We start from the raw sequence: 18,929 nt of genomic DNA on the forward strand, positions 1-18,929 counted from the left end.
ATTGCGCCATATCTTTGGGAAACACACAACGGCGCAGCCAAAAGTTGATCAAGTGGGTCGAAGACGCCAGCTCGTCCACCAAGAGCGTCATTTGTGGGCCGTTCGTCGGGTCTAGCTTCGAGCACTTTTGCAGCATGTGCGCTTCCTTTGGCTCCAGTTCATCGCGAATCGGAAGACTCGTCCAGGCAGACAGCATCGCCGAATGTGTGACCTCCAACCCGTCGAGCACAAGCACATCAGCGACAAATTCACCGACCCAATCGAACAGGCAATGCTTGAGTAGTTTGTTCGTTCATCAGCAGGCGTGCAGCCATCATCGTGGCCCCTTGCGGTGGACGGCACAACTGGGCAAATTCGATCCTGGGCGTCAACTCGAAATCGCCTCAACAACAACAGAGCGTCGCAATATGTTGAAGCAAAGGATGAGCATGGCCGCCATGGTTGCCAACCTCAGGCAAACCTGACTGCTATACAGGACCCAGTCGCAGTCTTTCAGGCTCGACGTTGTACATGTTGTCATTGAGGGTAGTGAAGCCAGCAACGCGACGTCATGTGCGAGGAAGGCCCGAGCCAAGCATGGTTGCCCGTCATGGTCGGCGAGTTTTGGTTTGGTCCCCTCGACGCTTCACTCTCACGTCAATTCCTCCTTCACAAGCATCCATCGCGAGCTCCCTCGATGGCTTGCAGCGGCGTTTTTCGACTCTGCTGCTGTATTTCCGCCTAGACATGCCTGGTTGCCCCCAGTACGTGGGTAGCTAGCTGCGCAGCGGGGCAAGTCAGTCCAGAAGCCGCTCGAACCCTCGCGGCCTGGGCCAACGGAAGATGTTGAAAATGCAGTGCAAGCTGAGGGTGACCGGATGGATCCTTTTTTCACGGCTATTCCACTCGTGGCTGGAGCGCGACCTGTTCAACCTCTTGCTGCCCCTCTTGCCCGACCTGCAGCAGCTCTCGTTCGCAATCGTCGCCGTACGACATGACGTCAGCTACATACGTCGCGCCGACCACTCGTCTACCCGCCACGGCACATCGCATCCCCTCGTGCCCGGACCTTTGGTGAATGTAGGCCCAAGAGGTCCGCCAGTATTTTGCGACGGCGCTTTGGAATCCCGCTTGCTGGCTCTGCAAAAGAACAGACCTTCGGGAGCACGATATGGCGGGAAATAGACTCTTCCACGCAGCCAAAAGTCGATCACTGTGGGGTCCACCCCCACATCGATCGATACTTCTCGCACGTGGACGAGGATGGAGCTCTTGGAGGAGAACGGAGCTGCCCCTTGCCACGTGCCACCCGCTCCACTGGGCTTCAGTGCTCCTGTAGGCAACAAATACGTTCGTTCACGGGTCCAACCATCATATGCCCTCTTCCCGAGGTAGATGGTCGATTCAGAGCTAGCTCTGATGGCCACGACACAGCAACCATCGCTCCATTGACATGCTTACAACGTGAGCAGGTTGAATTCGCTGCGGAACGCACCGACGTCCTTGATGTCGGTCAGCTTGACCAGGTCAAATCGCTCCATGCACGTGAACGCAATGCGGAGGTAGCTCCAAATGTGGTCGGCCTGGTCGTTTTGCTGCAGCGCTTGCAAGTAGCAATGGGCAGCGTCCTCGTACTGCCCTAAGTTGGCATGGGATATGCCCAGATTCAGCCACCCCCGGGCGTATTTCGGTTTGATTTGGAGTGCCCTATGACCCCGTCACAAATCCGCCTCGCGGTCGCGCTCGCACCGATAGTACGTTGGAATGGCTTCGTTCGACCGAGACGAGTTGGCCAGAGTCGCCCCCAGCTTGTTCCACAGCGAATGCTCGTCGGGGCGGGCGCTTGCAGCCGCTCGAAAGCACCGCACGGCCGCGTCGTAGTCCTTAGAGACGTTGTACAGCACGCCCAGCACAATCTACGGCGAATCGCGTTAGATTCGCTGCGCCGTGCACCCGTCGACGTGTACTTGAACGTCGCTATCGTGGGGATCATATGCCTGGGCTTGAAGCATCAACTGCATCACTTCGTCCATGAGACTGCCGTCGCCATACGCGTCGTCGAGCTCGACTTGAAGGCCATGGAACTTTGGATTATGCTGCACCCACGATTGCAAGATCGTGAGAGCGCCATGGGACTTGAGCTCGTTCACGTTGCTCACGCCCAGCGCTAGCAACGCGTCGAGGTTGTACGGGTCTTCTTCCACAGCCCTACCGCAACGATTGAGTCAATGTACTAGGGGTCAGCAATCGTAGTTAATGCTGCAGCCACCGCACCGATTCAAGCACACGATTGCTTCTTTGTCCTGATCGTTTTCTGCATGGCATTCGCCTAGCATGCGCCACGCTTCGCTATGGTCTGGCGTGTCCTGCAGCGCAGCCTCGAAGGCCAAGATCGCGTCCTTCAAGTTGCCTTGCCGAAACTGAGCGCACCCCTACGACACCTCGTCGGGTTGGCCACAGCACAAGCCGGCAACATCGGGACCACCGACCACTTCAAACGCATTCGAGTCGGACGTGTACGGATTCGATTCGGCAAATTCGTACGTAGCATTCGCCGGGTCGTGGGCGGACGACCACGTTCCTTCAAACGGGTCGAGCATTTGCCCTTCCTGCATGGCTTTCGCCCAAATCTCTTCCTGCAAGTCACGTCGCTCACTTTGCGCCGTCGAAATGGACCAGCCTACCAGAGCATTCACATCCAATCCGTCGGCATCGCCGCCCATCGTCAAGTCCCGCTTGAGCGCATCGGCCAACTCGTCCGTGTCGACCGGGTCGTGGTGAATCACCGTGTTGCCCGCATCATCGAGCTCCGCGCGACCGGACCCCAACGCATCCATGAACTGAACGAACTCGCTGTTCTGGAACCTCGGGTCACTGTTTTGACGCAAGGTGTTGGCCACGTCCCGCGATACACGTTGAGTCACCGACGAGTCTGGTCGACTAGTCGCTGCTGCCTCTTCGACTGCCTGTGTTGCTTGGACTTCCTGCGACGGCTGGTGGAGGTTTACCAAGCTCTGTGGCTCCATGTGGTGCTGGTGCATGAACGACGGCGCCGGCATCATCAAGTGCTGCGGGTGGTATGTTATCTTTTCCAAGGAGTAAGGCGGTGAACCATGGGACAAGCGAGAGTACCTGCTGCATATAGGCTGGCGGCGGGCCATGGTATTGCTGTGGACGTATAAAAGCAGTTCGATCGTCTTGAATGGCCGGTGCTGCTTGGGGCTGCTGGGGTGCGACGTTACGAAATGCCTGCTCCATGTGCCGTTGGGAGGTGTTGCGTTGCATCTGTTCTTGCATCCACACGTGGTTCATGTCGACCTGTGCAGCATGAGGCATGGTGCTAACACTGCGTGGATCGTGGTGATGGAACGGCGGTGGCTGGTCGTGCATGTGCGCTCTTGCAGCGTCTTCCATCGCCTGGTGGATGTCATGTACCATCATGTGTCCAGGAGGAGCTTCCAAAGGATGCGGATGCTGAGCTCTGCCCATCGGACCCGCACGGATCACGCCATCCAGTGCCTGCGACAGCGGGTTTCGCGCAGCTACCGTGCCGTCGGCGGCACACCCACCCTGCGCCAGCTTTCCCAGCAAGTCCATTGTCGAATTGGGCTGCGGACCAAGTGCACGGTTAAGTGCGATATGCAGGCATACATCGTTTAAGTGCGATGGTCAGCCTACCGAACTTAATTGACCGCCGTTACGCGATTGCGCCGAGCAGTTTCGCGGCCGCCGTTCCATGCGGCGACGGACTCATGCCGTTCCCGGTCTTTCGTCGCCGCAATAAGTCCAAGGGCGAGAAGGATGGTGTGTCAAAGAAGCAGGAGGGTGAGGCTGTAGTGGTTTTGCCGTTGGAGAACCCCAACGACGACGTGCAGGCCATCGCCAACGAAACACACCACTTGCTCGAGCGCATCACGACTGTGTCCCCGTCTCGAAAACGGCCGAGAAAAGTCGTGGGCCGTGTCACGATCGAAGTGCTTGACACGTTCCCACCATCAGCCCGACTGGAAGAGAGCTCAACCAATGCTGCGAAAGACAAACGAAATCCAGCAATCGAACCTCCCTTCGCCGTGGCGCCTCTCGACACAGGCGACGCATTTGGGTTTGACGAAGAAGAGAGCCGAGTGCGAGAGGCGGCAGATATCTTTGTCCCGTCCACGATCCCAGGAAAGAAAGCCCTCGAAGAACAACTGGACGTACTTGACCACGAAAAGGATCGGCTGAGTCGACAGCGAACCGCTCACGAAAGCATACACCCGTTGGTCCTCCCCGCACCGGAAGTCGAATCTGGCAACAGCGTAATCTATCTGTTGTACCCCGTTGCGCTTGAATTTACCGTGCCCCTATAGCCACAAACTCGTTCGAAAGACCGCGAAACCCTAGCTGCCATCAAGGTACGTGCTTTCCCACCATCTTTTCCAAACCCATGCCGTTGTCGTCGACTGCAGATCCAGGCGTCTGGGCGAGGGTTCCTCGTTCGGAGGCGGCAATTCGAACGCCAGGTCAGCCCGGGAAAGCATGAGGACGAGAGCATCAAAGCCAAACTGCACGCAATACAAGCTGCATGGAGAGAAATCACCGACCCCGACCGCGGTGAGACCTGGTACTACAACACTGAAACTGGGCAAAGCCAGTGGGAGCCACCTGTGGCCATGACCGCCGCTGCATCGCCCCTTCCCCCACTGTCCAAGGCTTCGTCGACTAAGGGCATGTCGACGATGGGAGCGCAGGCACTGAGCCCAGCACCGCACAACAACAACCAAGGGCACTTTTCATCGCTACCCCCCCTTTCGCCCAAAACTCAAACGCCGCACTCGTGTGCCGTGTCGATGCAGGTCGCTGCCAAAAGTCACACGTTACCTGTCCTGACACCGCAGCCCCCCATGATTCTCGTGCAAGATTTTGACGATGACATTCCCAGCACGATGGCGTCAGTCACGCAAAGCAACTCCCCCTCCACGAGCAGTGGACAAAGCAACAGCGCGCCTTGCTCTCACAGCCAGCCCCATACGTCGCCGCCAAACCATCATCCTGCTGACTCTGCCTGCGACGGCGAAATGGTCGATTGGATGGACGACACAGCCCTTTTCCTCGCGGACGGGTCGAAGAACCACAAGCTGCGCGACACCATCCGCGACGCGCTCAAAGTGTCCAAGTTTGATTCGGTCTCGTCCCTTCTCACGTCGTCCATCTCGTTCAATGCGAAGCGGGACAAGTACCGCCGGCCGGACCGGACCGGCGAGCTGTCACCGTCGTTGGCATCGTCTGGTGTGGCGCGCGACGTCGTGCTCGGGAAGAAGCCAGACACGTATATGGTTGCCGTGCTAGCCAAAGACAAGGGATCATCGTCTCACAAGAAGAAGTCGGCCAAACCGCCCCCGGCAACGCGTCACCTGCGCATTCGAGATGTCGCGGACTCTGGGTTTTCCGCGCAGAATGTGGCCCGCTCCCCCCCGAAGCAGCGACCTCGATCATCCAGCGGCCCCTCGGATAAGGACGCTCTCCCCACGATGACCCAGTGCTTTGCATGCTGGAGCGCCATCAAAGGTTGCCTCTGTGAAAAGCATCAGGATCCGTACGACACGCGCGCGCGCCCGGCGTCCGAGAGCGCGCTCATGTGCTCCAACTGGGAAATCGACCAACTCCGTCGTAAGTACCGCGCCGAAGAAATCCAAGAGGTCTTTATGAAAGCCAACAGCTCGTTGCGGTACGCTGCTTGCCTCGATCGTAGTCCGATGCCCTCACGCTGCGAATGGACTAGCTACGACAAGCAGCGGAAGGCGTACATCACCGTGATCGAGTGCCGACATCCTATCTACCGCGCCGTCGACGCGACTTTGTCTGCGTTCAACAAGACCATGAGGAGAAAACTGCACACACGCGCGTGGTTTCGGTCGTTCTTGGAGCAACTGCGTCTTGGCAATGTGTCCAAGGCGTCGCCACCGACTCTGTTGAAGCTCCGCGACACGTTGCGCAATGGCAAGTGGTGCCAAGCGTACTCGGACTCGGTCGTCCACTTCCACCCGGTCGCACCAGTGACGCAAAGGAGCTTTAGCCCAAACCCGACGCTTGACGTGATCGCGATGAGCCCGTCCGCGCCCCACGACTTGCGTCAATGGGTCCTCCAGACCGTGTGCCCCGTGCCCAAGGTCCTCTACCTCCCACGCACGTATGAATTGCTCCCAAGGCGGTGCATCCCGATGCCACAGCCGTCGTTCCTGGACCAGATTCCTCTTCCCGTGCCAAATCGGTTCATCGATGGCCGAGACAAAATCTCGTGGGTCGAACGGCTCTGCGCGCGACAAAGCCAAGCGTCGCTGTACCGCGCCATGGCTCAAATCAAAGCGTGCACGCCGGCCGTCGGATTCGACAAACCAAGACGGACGCGAGTGACGCCGCCCAGCTGCGTCCTCTTTGCCAACTTTGGCCGCAAGCCGACGGCAGACAACGTCGCGGTCGGGGGCCTCGTTGCCGAGCTTCTCATTTATTTGGTCGTGACGACGTTTGTTCCGCCGCAGTTTGGCAACTTCACCGTCACGGACCGACGGTCGATCTGTCCGAAGCCGACGCCCGACTCGTCTGCAGTTTACAAGTGCTTTGAAATCGCTGCAACGACGTTCAAGTACGTCGTCCGACCGCTGGAGCATGCCCTCAACACGCGCCGACCCCCGACCATCATGGTTGTTGTGCAAGGTACGTGGTAATGCATTCGTGTTTGAGCTTGCCGCACTGTCGACGGGTGGTCGATATCGTCGACGACGGTCGGCGTCGTTCGTGACGATCTGACGTCACGGGGGCGTATTCTGTGGCAGGGGAAGCGGTGGAACCGTGCGTGAATCGACCTGAACAAACGAGCGAAGAAGCGTTCTTTGGCTTCCGCACGATCCTCGAATGGATGGGCCTCGACATCCCGGACGAAACCCGCGCCGTCACGTTTGTCCCGTCCGGCGACGTCCTCACGTTCAACACGCCTGCATTCAACGCGACGATCACGACTCGGGCGGATCGGTACTACCCGTTCTGCGAGCCCACAACACGAGAGAGCACGATCGCCGAGTTCATTCACTTGCTGTGGATGGGCAAGTCGACCCGCAACCAGCCCCAGGTCGGACATCGCCGCCGCAATCGTACAGCTCATGTCACGCGTTAGTGCTTTACAAACTTGGGGTCCCAAGACCCCGGCGAGTTTATGAAGAACTGCAACGTGGACGGCGCGATGGGCCAATGCATCCCGATCATCTACCGAAGCTGGGCATTCATGCAGGGGTCGCCGTTCGAAGAGTTCGTCACGGACGATGGGCTTGCGTACTGGTACGCTATCATGCGACCTCCCCTTCGATTGACGCATCTCGACCGCTCCTGCTTCACGCGCTGCGAACGCGATAGGTATGACAAGAGAACGGGAATCACTTACTGGGAGCGACCGCTCATGGACCAAGAGAAGCATCGCGGCGACGACGGCGACATTGAAGGGGTGGTCGTGGATGGCCGGACCGAGAAAGCCACGGTCGGCGTAGGAGGAGGAGGGGCGGACGCCCGGTATTCCCAGCAAGACATGCGCAAGTACTTGACCAAAACCATGGAAAGTCCGATGGAGCGCGACGCGAGAGTCAAGTCTGTTCGAATCAGCGCGCAGAAGCATTCGATTGTGCTTAAGCCTGACGTGGTTGTCGTAAAGGAACCTCCCCCGCCTCGGATGTCTCGAATTCAAGTGCCCCCGCTGTCGTTCCAGCCCACATTGACCAAACCGACCACAGGCAATGGCCCCCTCGCGACCACCACCACTGCTGGCGCGCCACCTCGCGTTGGCGAGAATGCATCCAGTCCATTCCATGCAGTCAAACCCCCCGTCGCGACGACAGGTCCCGTTGTGAACGAAGAAACGAAGAAATTGATCGACACGTTGACTCAAGCACTCGGGGCGTCGATGGGCCAGACAAACGTCCTGGACGTGCTACAGCTCGGCATTGGGCTAGGGATGGGTCTCGGGATGAAGGGCAGCAGTCTTCTCGAGGAAGCAAAGTCGGAGGACAGCGCGAGCGACGGCGACGATTTGCCCTCAACCCAGGCGATCCCTAGTCGTGGAAGCATTCATGCCTCAGCTGCGGACGACCTCGGGGCCACGACGACACGGACAGAGATCAGTGTGGTGTTGGATGCGACACCGGACGAGTTGCCACCAGGAGAACGAGTGCCTCACCCGTTTGGCACGGAGTTTGTCACGCATCCGCCGCCGGGCGAAGGCGTCACGTGGGTGGACCAGCCCGTCGACTTTAGCGAAGAGAGCCAGACGGCCGTCGATGGCTTTCGTGGCGCTGTCCATCGAAGCGTGGCGGTGCTGCCACGAAACTTTGTTCAGTGCGCAACCACGACCAAGACGGTCAAGATGGAAGCAAACTACTTGCCTTCGTTAAACAACAAGGTGCAAACGCAGGAGGTGTCCTCTGGATGTGGCCGACGCATGCACTGTAGAATCAACCGCGGAGTATGGGGATCGTTCGGCCGCGAACGGCGGCGGACGAGTGGCTCACCGTCGGCTACGATCCATGGTTCGACTCGACTGCCCACGCACCTGTGTGATGGATGGCTTGTTTAGGGTGGCTGGCAAAGACCTGTTCAACTGCGAATTTGTCAAGTCGCTGGCTGTTGAAGACAACGACACGCCCGCCGTGGCCGGGTCAGCCTTCATCGACGCGAATGAGCATGCAGCCCGGCAAGAAGTGGCCACCCAAGCCGCCAAAGAAGCCATGGAACTCGAGCACATCTTTAGTTTGTGTCGCCACGGCAAGTACGCCGAAGTCGAAAACGTACGTGGTGGCCCTGTCGTCCTTGGCGTCCTGACAGTGCGTAGCTACTCAACCAACCCGACTGGACCGTCCCCATCGACGCCAAGGACAACGCCGGCAACACGCTGCTCTCGATCGCATGCCAGAACAACAACAAGCGCATTGCCAAGCTGTGCCTTCGCAAGGGCGCGGACGTGAATACACAAAACGTAAGCGTCCCGCGTGTGCCACGATCGCGGGTATGATCTAACGTTTGTCGCGTAGCTGAATGGACAAACCGTGCTGCACTACACGCACGCGTATGGATTCCATGACTTGATGGAGTACATGATGGAGAAGGGTGCCAAAGACGACGTGGTCAACAAGGATGGACTGACGTGCTACGAAGGCTTAAATGCCGAAGCTGTCGACGCCATCTAGTCGAGTCCAAAGTCGAGTTGAATGTAGTTTGTGTTCGTTGTGGCCGTTGGCTTTCGTTGTGCCAGTTGGATGGCATTGCAACGTTGCAAATCGTTGTGCCAGTTGGATGGCAAAGTTGCAAACAGGCACTCGTAAAGTTGCCAGCACCAGCGCAATGGATGTGAACGCGTTTATCGACGACATTGTGCAAGTACCGCACCGCGCGCCGTTGCCCAAGTCAACCGAGGCCAATGTCCAAGCCAGCGTTGCTGCATTCATGGCGTTTTGCAAACAATCCAGTGCCGACGACCAAGCTGCCTTGGCGCCACCATTGAAAGCGCTCACAACCCTTCCGTGTCGATGGCTCCCGGCGTACGGGTGCGCCGTGTTTGTCATTCCCGCCGGGTATAATGAGCTGTCGCACGTGGTGTTGCTGTACCCAGCGACGTGGCAATCGAATCTATCGTGTCGGTCATTTGGAAACACGATGGTTGTGCTGCCGACCAGCACGACGGTGCTGGACCTTGGAACGATGCCCACCGACTCGGTGGATTTGTTCAAGCAGAAGCTGGACGAGCTGCTGACAAAAGATGCCGCTCTACATCGGACTTCGCGACATGCACACGACGGCGACTGGCGGAAAACGCCTCTTCTTGTGCAAGCGTTGGCGCATCAAGCGCTCGCCACGGACGGTGCCGCCGCGTCGACGAAGCACGCGATGATGGGGATACATATCGGAACGTTGCCACGGACGACGGCGCATCCTCTCGTCGAAGCCGCCCTCCTGTACTTTTTGGGTGATTCCCGCACGTTTACGCGTCTCCGCATTCACTTTTTGCTGTGGCTCGCGAACAACTTCGATGTGACAACGGACATCAACGCGATCGACTGTATCATGAATCTTGTGGATGCCATTGCCCTCGGGGCCATCGATATGGATGATCATGGAGCGTCCGTGGCCGAGATCACAACCCAACTGCAAACTGTACGAGCCAACTTGGATGCAACGTATGTGCGGACAAAGGACACCCAAGCCAAGCAACTGGAAATGACGCCGACCAAGCCGACCGACGTTGCCGTTCCTGGCATGGCCACCGACGTGCTGGACCCGAAAGTTTCGCCATCGAAGCCTATGACAACCCAAGAGCGTCGGGCGCGCGCTTTGGCCTACTGCGGATCCCTCCCGACCTATTCATGCCACGACAAGGTGACATCGGCCAGTTTTGAACAGATGCAGGCTTGGATCAACAGCCATCCACGGTTGAAGGCAGGGCACGATCCAGATGCGTGCTTGTTGGTCCTTTATGAAGTGCACACGTTGATGTGGTCGTGCGCGAAACTCTTGGCATCTTCCAAGTGCCCGATGGACTTGTCGCCCACTGATGTGCTTGCGCTCGACGCGTTGGTGCAAACGTATTCTGGGATGGTGACGGCTTGGCTAGAGTCCAACGGGGGTGGGCACCACCAAATGATGTCAATGCTTCGAAGCTACGAAGTGGTCGTGACGTGGGTCGGGTACTGTTTGGTTCATCAGCATTGCGCCCGAGCCTTCCCCCTGGTGTCGGAATACGCCACGGCCCTGAGTTGGAAGGATCTCGGCTGTCTGGTCTTGCCAGACAAACGGGCAGTCGACGCGGCGCGGGAGGTTGCGCGGTACATTCGCCGCGTGAACACGGCAGCCCCGTTGCCTCTGTTTTCACTGGCTGCGATCGATGGGACCATAGAATTTGCCCGGCGATTTGGAGAGATAAACCCTGCCATACAGCAGCGGTGGGTGGATGAATCCAACGCAGTGAAAGCGGAAATGGACGAGTATATGGACAAGGTTCGAGCCAAGCAAGCCCAAGCCGCAGTCTTGCGAGCTGAATTACCATCGTTGGAATCTGCCGTCCTTGCCGCACGTATCACAAAGGACGAAGCGACGCAAGCACTAGCACAAGCTGTCATCGATTTTCCTGAAGTGCGCCAATATTATTCGAGAAGAAAGTTCTATATACAGAAATCGGACGAAGTGCTCGCGGCCGAATGCATCGCCACCGATGCATCACAGCGTTTGCAACGAGCCGAGCAAGCGTTGGAGGCAAAGAAAGCGGAGATCGCTCGAGTCATTGTGCCTCCCAGATATGTCGTGTGCCCGCTTCCCGAGACTGCCGACCGAGCGAGAAGTGTGCTCTTCTTTTTCCTGGCCCCGACGGAATTGAACACGTTGGCGCGATTGTCTGCCGCATCGCAGTACACGCTCGTCCCACGAGCTCCAGGGCTCATCGTCCAAGATGTGAAAGTGGCCCATCCGCCCACGTCATGGGCACAGCACTACAATGCAAAGATGTTTCAACGTCGAGGGTGCCACAAAGCCAGCCTGGGGCATTGGTTTAGCTTTCCCCTTGCGATTCGCATTCCGTCGACGTGGGGTCCCAACAATGTGGATGGCATCACGCATGCCCACCCATCGTTTTGGTTTCCGACCCGGTTTGAGCTTGGCCTGCATTGGTCGCAACAATTGAATCCGTTTTTGGTCCATCGTTCGCACATGCGTGCGTTTTTCACGGAGCAACTGAAAGATCGAAAGCTCCAGTGGCTCATGGAGTGTCCAGCGCCAGCCACTGCGGGGGACTCTGCGCGAGGTAACCTTTCCTACGCCAACCTGCACATGATGCCCCGAGAGATGTCCAAGACGGAGTATTTGACGCTCGGATCGCTGCGCGCATTCCCCAACCAACAAGTTCGAAAGATTGTCCAGGCGCTGTACGCATCGACGCTTCCCTGGAGCCACCCACTTGTGCTGAGTGTGACTTGCCAAGCAATGTTTCACATTGGCGAGCTCGCCGACACGGACGCGGTGGATTTGGAATGGAAGCGCGACTTGGAGCAGGGGTGGTTGGACAAATGGTATGCCGGGCTCGCTCTTCAAATCAGTCTCATCCGGGACACCATTCGAGACTACAAAGCATTTGTGGCCGCGGCGAAGATGGCATCGTACCTGTCTCAACTTTACCCCCAAGCACGGGAGCTTGCCCGCGAACTGGTGGCGGTGGCAACAGAATGGGTGGCCATCATCCACGAAGAAATGGAGACCGACCAGTTGCCCCCGTCGCACCGCCTCGAACTGCGTGCCAAGGAATGCTTGATGTACGGGTATGGCATCTTGGCGCAGTCGTCGGTGGTTGACTTGACTGCGCCCGACGCGCGCAACTTGGTCGACTTTGTTGTCAAGTTTCGATACGGCGTTTTGTTTGGCACGGACAGCTCGATGGCGACAGACTTGGCGTGGATGGAAGTGCAGGTTGCCGATGCCATGGCGTCCCGAGTGCAAGGCATTGTCGGCTCGGTGCTATCGACGGCAGAGTGCGACGATTCCCTCAGCCACGCGCTTCGTGGCGTGTTTACCCACCTGCCGCCAGCCCCGCTGCACTGGACGCGCGTGCCCGAGTCCATGTGCTATGAAACAACGGCGACTGTGAACGGCAAGGTTGAGCACTACATGATCAACGTCTTGACGGGATGTGTCCTGCTGAATGGGAATCCTCCATCTCGCCTTCCCCGAGCGGTGTTGGACCATGCCACGTACAAGCGGTACGTTGACCAGCACGATTTTGACGTGGTCGCCACGAGTGACGGTGTGTTTCGGACGACGCAATCGTTTGACGGCGCCAACATGGAGCTCAGTCTGCACAACAATTCGAAGTACCTTTGCATTCAAGCGGTTTACTGCGACCGACGCTTGGAATTGGTGGAATTCACCCCGGAGTCGTGGTTGAGTGGGCTCCCCACAAGGTTGCGGACGATGCATTCGCACTGGGTGGATCGCCAGAACGAGCTCTTGCTCTTCCGCCCGCCAGCGTTCAAATCTCGCGCGAATCAAGTCGTTGCCATGCTTGGCGCCCCCCATCGATGCTATGAAGTGCCGTCTTGCTACCACGACGTCGACATCGCGGACATGCTGGCCATGCGGCACTCGTTCCGACGCTTCGTCGACGCCTCCACGATCCCATCCATTGCTTCGGTGCTGTCCAAGTTCGAAAGTGCGGAATATGTGCATGCCATGCTGACGCCCGACGACAAACTCAACGTTTATCTGCCCCGCTTTGGCTTGACATTTAAAGGATACACGTCCAGCCCGCGGAGTTTGGACTTTCGAGAATTTTGCTTGGCCACCGTACAGCACTGTTACGAATTGCCGCCATTTTTTCAGCGATACCTCGTGCTGGAGCGAATCCACGATGCCCCTGGCCAACCAACGACACTTCTTCTTGTCCCGAACGGGCTCGTGGTTGCTCGGAATAGGTCAGTCACCGTCGACGTGTCGAGCGCTTGCAACGCCTCGTTGACGTACTACACGTACGAAGTGGCCCCCCATTCAAACCAGTTGGCAGCGACCTCAATTGCCGCCCGTCTGCAGCTTGCGGCAATCTTCGCGGCGTCCAGTTGCTCGCTGCCTGACCCCCACGTAGGGATGACTGGATCGGAGATGGCGTTGCTTTTGCTTCGACAATGCTGGACATCTCGTCCCTATTCCGAGCTAGAAGCCGAGAAACTGGCGAATGTGGCTGCCTTCGCACAGAAAGAGCCCGCGCTGGCGATTTTGTGTGATCGATACGCCAAGCAGTCGTTGGATCGAGCGTTTCTCGTGCACTACGACGTCTCGGGCGACCAGCGAACCGAGTCGCCGAATGCGTTTGTCTGTGCGTCTATGAGCGAACTTCGCGCGTTGAGTTCGTCACGCATGCCGTGGAATGAGCACCGACGGAAGCTACACCCCCACGAGATGATGGAAACGTTTGGGCCGACCCTTCTTCCTCGGCTTCATGACCCTCCGCCTGGCTTGCACTCTATCGACGTCCTGCCTGCATGCCCCGTGCCGGTGGAGTCGGTGGCCCTTGTCGAGAAGGTCTTGTTGTCGCTGGTGTCGTTTACGAAAAGCCGTGTCGGCCATTCCTTTCCGTTCCAGGATTGGAAGGGCAATACGATTGAACAACGCATTGTCGCCGACTTGAAATCGAGTTGGAAGCATTTTAAAGCATTGGAACAGCCCTCGATCACGAATATCCAAGGCCTGGACAACGCGTTGCGACAGATTCAACTCAACGTTGAGCGGAACGTGACTGCGCTGGAGCGCTACCTCAAGGACACTGTCATGCAATGTGTGCCGGCACGCTATGCGAATCGAATGCGGCTTCGTTTGGCGTGCAATCGGCTCCCGAACGTGACGCCGCACGACATCCTGATATGGGCCACGTCGCCCAACGACGTTCTCCACTTCAACCCGTACTTTTCGCCCAGTGCCATCAACGCCTTCCAACAAGCCACGCACTTGTACTTGGCCACATGCGTGTTGCATGCGCGGTTGCGCCGCCTGTTGCATCTGGTTCAGACCAACGGATCGGACGCCCTCGTTGTTCGGGAACTCCAAGTCACTCGCACGTGGAGCATTGCGGACCATCCTCGGTGGCTCGTGTTTGAGGTCGAAGGGATGTTGCAAATCCGGCCGGAGCAGGCTACAATCGCTCTGCACCTGCTCCGCGAGGGATCTGGCACGATTTGCCAACTCAACATGGGCCTGGGCAAGACGCGCGTGATCTTGCCGATGCTCATCTTGCACTACACGGCTCTCGGTCAAGTCCCCCGTGTGCATATCCTTGGCCCCATCTTGCGCGAGACGATTGCTTTTTTCCACCAGCACTTGTGCGCGTCGACGCTGGGCATTCGCATTGTGGACCAGCCCTTTCATCGACAAGTGAGCCTGACGTCGTTTGGCTTGACGATCTTGGGCCAACGGATCGAGAACGCTTGCTACATCGTCGCCCCCGAACACCGGTTGTCGCTGGAGATGAAGTACCACGAGTATACGTATGTACAGGACGCCAAAGCGACCGAGCTTGCGGCGCTGCTGGCCAAGAAGTACGTGGACATTTTCGACGAGTGTGACGCGCTGCTCCACCACCGCTACCAACTGGTATATGCCATGGGCACTCCCACCAAGCTCGACCAATGCGAAACTCGCGCGATTGTTGCGCAGGACTTGCTGGACGTGTTGAATACCTGTCGCGGCCCGCTGAAAGAATGGATGGAGGAGCATTGTCTCGAAACCACCACGACAAAGTCGAAGTGTCATTATCGAGGGATTCGGCTGAAGGCCGACGTACCTGAAGCGAGCCTCGTGACGCTTCGTCGACTTGTGTTGAGTGCCTGGCTCGTCCACCCGTCTGCCCACGCATGGTTTGGCCACTGGATGCAGAAAGGCCCAACGCACAAGGACACCCTCATGCGATGCATTCTTGACAAGAGTGTGGACGTAGAAGAATTCCACGTCGTCAAGGACACTCCCCAGTACGCGTGGTTGTTGGCCCTGCGAGGGTTCCTTGGGTTTGGAATCTTGGAGCACTGTCTGCAACAGCGCCCTCGAGTGCAATTTGGCGTCGACCCGAAGCGGCACCCAAAACGTTTGGCCATCCCGTTTCGAGCGGCCGATGTGCCGTCCGCCCGCGCAGAATTTGGCCAACCCGACGTCGCCATCTTGTTGACCACGATAGCGTATTACTACCAAGGTCTCAGTGCGGCTCAGGTACGTCTGGACCTCGTGGCGCCAACTCAGGTTGGCGATTGACTCTAGGTCATGGAAGCCGTGAATGTCCTCTTGTCGATGGGGCTGTCTGCCCGAACGAACGAGTTTGAATCTTGGATGGGTCCGATTCGCGATGAACTGGAGCCAAAGGAAGCGCACATGCTGCAAAAGTGCTCGAAGCTAGACCCAACGAACGGCCCACAAATGACGCTCTTGGTGGACAAGCTGGCGTCTTCGACCCACTTGATCAACTTTTGGCTGCGCCGTTGTGTGTTTCCCAAAGATATGGCGCAATATCCCGCTCGCATTGCCACGTCAGCATGGAATTTGGCCCACACTGCGCGTGCCAAGGGGTTTTCTGGCACGAACGAGTCGAACCCGATCTTGCCCGTCCAGATCGTCCCGAAAGAGCCCCCGCTTCCTGAACTGCTGGCGACGAATGGACTCATGCTGGACTCGCTCATGACGCACACAGTGGCTGTCGACGCGCTGGCCAAGGGAGATGCGTGGAAAGTGGTGGTGGACTTTGTATTGGCTGGTGGCTACGATGCTTTGATTGACACGGGGTCGCTCTTGGCAGCCACTTCAAATGCCGCGATCAGCAACTACATGCTCCACCACGACGACTTCGACCACAAGTTTCGCGCAATTGTGTACTTCGACCCGTCCAAAGACTGTTGGATGTCACAAAGCGCCAGCACGCGAACGGCAGTGCTGCTTGCCGAGTCTCCGATCAAAGAAAGAGACTCGTTTGTCCTGTTTGACGACGCACGATCCCGTGGGACGGACATGAAATTGCATCCAGAGGCCATCGCCGTGTTGACTTTGGGGCCGAACCTGACCAAAGACAAGTTAATGCAGGGCGCTGGCCGCCTTCGTCTGCTCGGGAAACACCAACGCGTGGTTCTGGCCGTGCCACCCGAAGTCCAGCAAGCCCTGCCATCGTTGACCATTGCCGCCATCTTGAAATGGGTGGTCAAGAACACTGCTACCAGCATTCAATCTGGACTAGCCGTGTGGGCTGACCAAGGCCTGTTTTTTTGCAAGAGCCAGCAAGCAGGGTTTGACAGCGTCGTCAAAGAACACTGGGCGCTGTCGGATTTGTACGAGCCCCCATTGAGCCGTCACTTTCTATCGTCGATCGTCCGGAGTCGAGTGGATGCTGATCATGGCGAATGTACCGTGGCCGCGCGGATCAACGCGCATGTGGCATCGAATGCGGCTGAAGTGCACGTCGAAGTCATGGCGTGCAGCGACGAATGCGAACGAGAGATGCAGATCGAACAAGAGGAGCAGCAAGAGAAAGAGATGGAGCAAGTCGCGCTCCAGGCGCGAGTAGAGAAGTCGTGGCGCTACGAATCTGTCTTATCGGCCCTGAGCGTGCATGACATTTCAACGACGGTCATTCCATTGGCCCAGGCCGCGACGACACTGGGGGGCTCGACCTCTGCCTTGGGTGCAGTCGCGTGGCCCGATACCTTGTATGCCACAGCCTCGTTTTTAAACACTATTTCGACCGCCACGTCGATCGAGTATGCGCGCATGGCAGATATGGTGGTTGTATTTCGAAATGGCGACGTGCTCGTTGTGTCGGACATGGAAGCGGATGGGATTTTGGAGATTATGTGGAACAAGTGTGGTTATCTGAAGCAACCCGTGAAGGTGGAAAATGTCGCCATGCTCCCATGTGCCACCCGAGACTCGCGTGTGCTGTCGACGATCCTGCTCTCCCATCAAAATTCGTGGATTGGGACCCACAAATCCTCTCCATCAACACCAACGGATTCCACGCACCTTTCGCTGTCGAAGCACAACCAAGTCGCCCTGGCGCTGTACAATGGCGAGACAAGATTTGCCCGACCTATGGAAGAGGCGCTGCGCAAGTTGCTCGCGTGCCCACCAGCACGATTGGCAATTCGAGACGTCATCGTGGCCCGTGGCGAACTGCGCAACTGGGCGGAATCGGACTTGGAAAAGCTGGTGAATACCTTGAGTTTGACTGCAGAATGAGGCTCAGGTCGCCATTGAAGTACTCAAACAAGACTGAGCTATACGATTGCGTTTGAAATGTGCAAAATTGACATGAAATGTAGCAAACTAGTGCCGACAGTTGGCGACAACGCATGCACCAACGCCGCCATAAGGCTGTGTACTGAGTGGATTCGATGCACTCTGTCCATTTCTAGTGGGCTGGTCAAAGTTTTTGAGTTATAATCCTCGCTCGACGCCATCCTCGGCTAGTTTGTCCGAGCGCCCTTGGTGGCTGGTTGTGCAGCACTTGTACCCCCTGGTTCATATCCGTGTGGTGATTGCACTATGGCAATTGCGTTGTAGAACATCGTTCACTCGCATGCAGTCCTTGCCAACTCTAAAGGATCGAAGCTAGCGTCCATGGCAATTTGACGTAAGCGATGACACGGAGTTGAACGGCCGTGCCGAACGGAGTGACGAGTTGGCAAGCACATGGAGGTGATGCGCGCGCTGGAAAACATATCGCGGAATCAAACTGCTGACCTTGGATGCCGTGTCGTTGCCTTTGTCTCGACCGTGGTGTTGGATTCGTTAGCCGCTCGCCTCACTGCGTCATGGTGAAGGGAATGGCGGAAGAGTCCTGGGGTAGCCCCTGCGGTGCGAAAAATGGTTGGTATATTGGCTCTGGCAAAAGATCCATAAGAGCAGAAGCTCCACTTTGCCCTATGCGACACTTGGTGGACATTCACGCGTCGAATGTGGCATGCCTGCGTGTGCTGTCTGTCGGGATGGTGCGGGGGAGCTATACGGGAAGACGTTTGCGAGTGGAAACTTTGGCATTCAGGTGGAAAATCCGTCAAATGTGATTGTCCAGCGACCGCAGGGACGCGGGCAACGGCGCCGCCCTCGACAGCACAGTGCATTGACGACGTCAAGGCTGACAGCAACTTTGGAGCAGGCAACTTCGTAGCTGGGGAGCGTGCTGTTATGCCGCGATGAACCCAACACTGATATGTCGAACATCGGCATGAGCCGGGTGCTGCTCAACAACAGAGTTTCCTGGTTGACGAAGAAATGGTTTGCCGAAGCCACAACACAGAGGTACCTTTGGCACCTTGGAATGCAAGTGCTTGTTTCGGCAAGCACTGCCCTTGACGAATCGTCGGCGCCACGACGAAAGCCTATCGATCTTGAATGCCTGCCACCGTCTAAGGACGTACACAAGTGGCACC

At 57.4% G+C, this 18,929-nt stretch overlaps 4 protein-coding genes across 7 annotated transcripts; 2 read left to right on the forward strand and 2 right to left on the reverse strand.

The window, feature by feature from the left end:
• Positions 1 to 1,336: 1,336 nt before the first annotated feature.
• H310_09842 lies at positions 1,337 to 3,596 on the reverse strand. 2 transcript variants are annotated; one of them, XM_008876018.1, is made up of 7 exons: positions 3,112 to 3,596; positions 2,664 to 3,047; positions 2,469 to 2,615; positions 2,254 to 2,411; positions 1,947 to 2,187; positions 1,729 to 1,895; positions 1,337 to 1,686 (listed from the first exon to the last, which is right to left on the reverse strand). In XM_008876018.1, exons 1-7 carry the CDS (start codon positions 3,574 to 3,576, stop codon positions 1,437 to 1,439), a joined length of 1,812 nt encoding a protein of 603 aa, XP_008874240.1. In that variant the 5' UTR covers positions 3,577 to 3,596; the 3' UTR covers positions 1,337 to 1,436. The 2 variants fall into 2 exon arrangements, with proteins under 2 accessions (XP_008874240.1, XP_008874239.1); XM_008876017.1 differs by having other exon boundaries at positions 2,664 to 3,065.
• Positions 3,597 to 3,693: 97 nt separating this feature from the next.
• On the forward strand, positions 3,694 to 9,248 carry H310_09843. 2 transcript variants are annotated; one of them, XM_008876019.1, is made up of 11 exons: positions 3,694 to 4,277; positions 4,329 to 4,373; positions 4,428 to 5,686; positions 5,741 to 6,672; positions 6,792 to 7,084; positions 7,130 to 7,290; positions 7,366 to 8,401; positions 8,452 to 8,528; positions 8,576 to 8,786; positions 8,831 to 8,974; positions 9,030 to 9,248. In XM_008876019.1, the coding sequence occupies exons 1-11, from the start codon at positions 3,732 to 3,734 to the stop codon at positions 9,183 to 9,185; spliced, it is 4,860 nt and encodes a 1,619-aa protein (XP_008874241.1). In that variant the 5' UTR covers positions 3,694 to 3,731; the 3' UTR covers positions 9,186 to 9,248. The 2 variants fall into 2 exon arrangements, with proteins under 2 accessions (XP_008874241.1, XP_008874242.1); XM_008876020.1 differs by having other exon boundaries at positions 7,366 to 8,528.
• Positions 9,249 to 9,339: 91 nt separating this feature from the next.
• On the forward strand, positions 9,340 to 17,736 carry H310_09844 (hypothetical protein; the record flags this gene model as incomplete). Its single annotated transcript, XM_008876021.1, has 2 exons — positions 9,340 to 15,726; positions 15,775 to 17,736. The coding sequence occupies 2 exons, from the start codon at positions 9,340 to 9,342 to the stop codon at positions 17,734 to 17,736; spliced, it is 8,349 nt and encodes a 2,782-aa protein (XP_008874243.1).
• Positions 17,737 to 18,208: 472 nt separating this feature from the next.
• On the reverse strand, positions 18,209 to 18,929 carry H310_09845. 2 transcript variants are annotated; one of them, XM_008876022.1, is made up of 2 exons: positions 18,918 to 18,929; positions 18,209 to 18,878 (listed from the first exon to the last, which is right to left on the reverse strand). In XM_008876022.1, exon 2 carries the CDS (start codon positions 18,618 to 18,620, stop codon positions 18,228 to 18,230), a length of 393 nt encoding a protein of 130 aa, XP_008874244.1. In that variant the 5' UTR covers positions 18,621 to 18,878; positions 18,918 to 18,929; the 3' UTR covers positions 18,209 to 18,227. The 2 variants fall into 2 exon arrangements, with proteins under 2 accessions (XP_008874244.1, XP_008874245.1); XM_008876023.1 differs by lacking the exon at positions 18,918 to 18,929 and having other exon boundaries at positions 18,228 to 18,736; positions 18,803 to 18,877.

This window comes from Aphanomyces invadans (genome assembly GCF_000520115.1).
Source record: "Aphanomyces invadans strain NJM9701 unplaced genomic scaffold supercont1.23, whole genome shotgun sequence".
NCBI lineage: Eukaryota > Oomycota > Saprolegniomycetes > Saprolegniales > Verrucalvaceae > Aphanomyces > Aphanomyces invadans.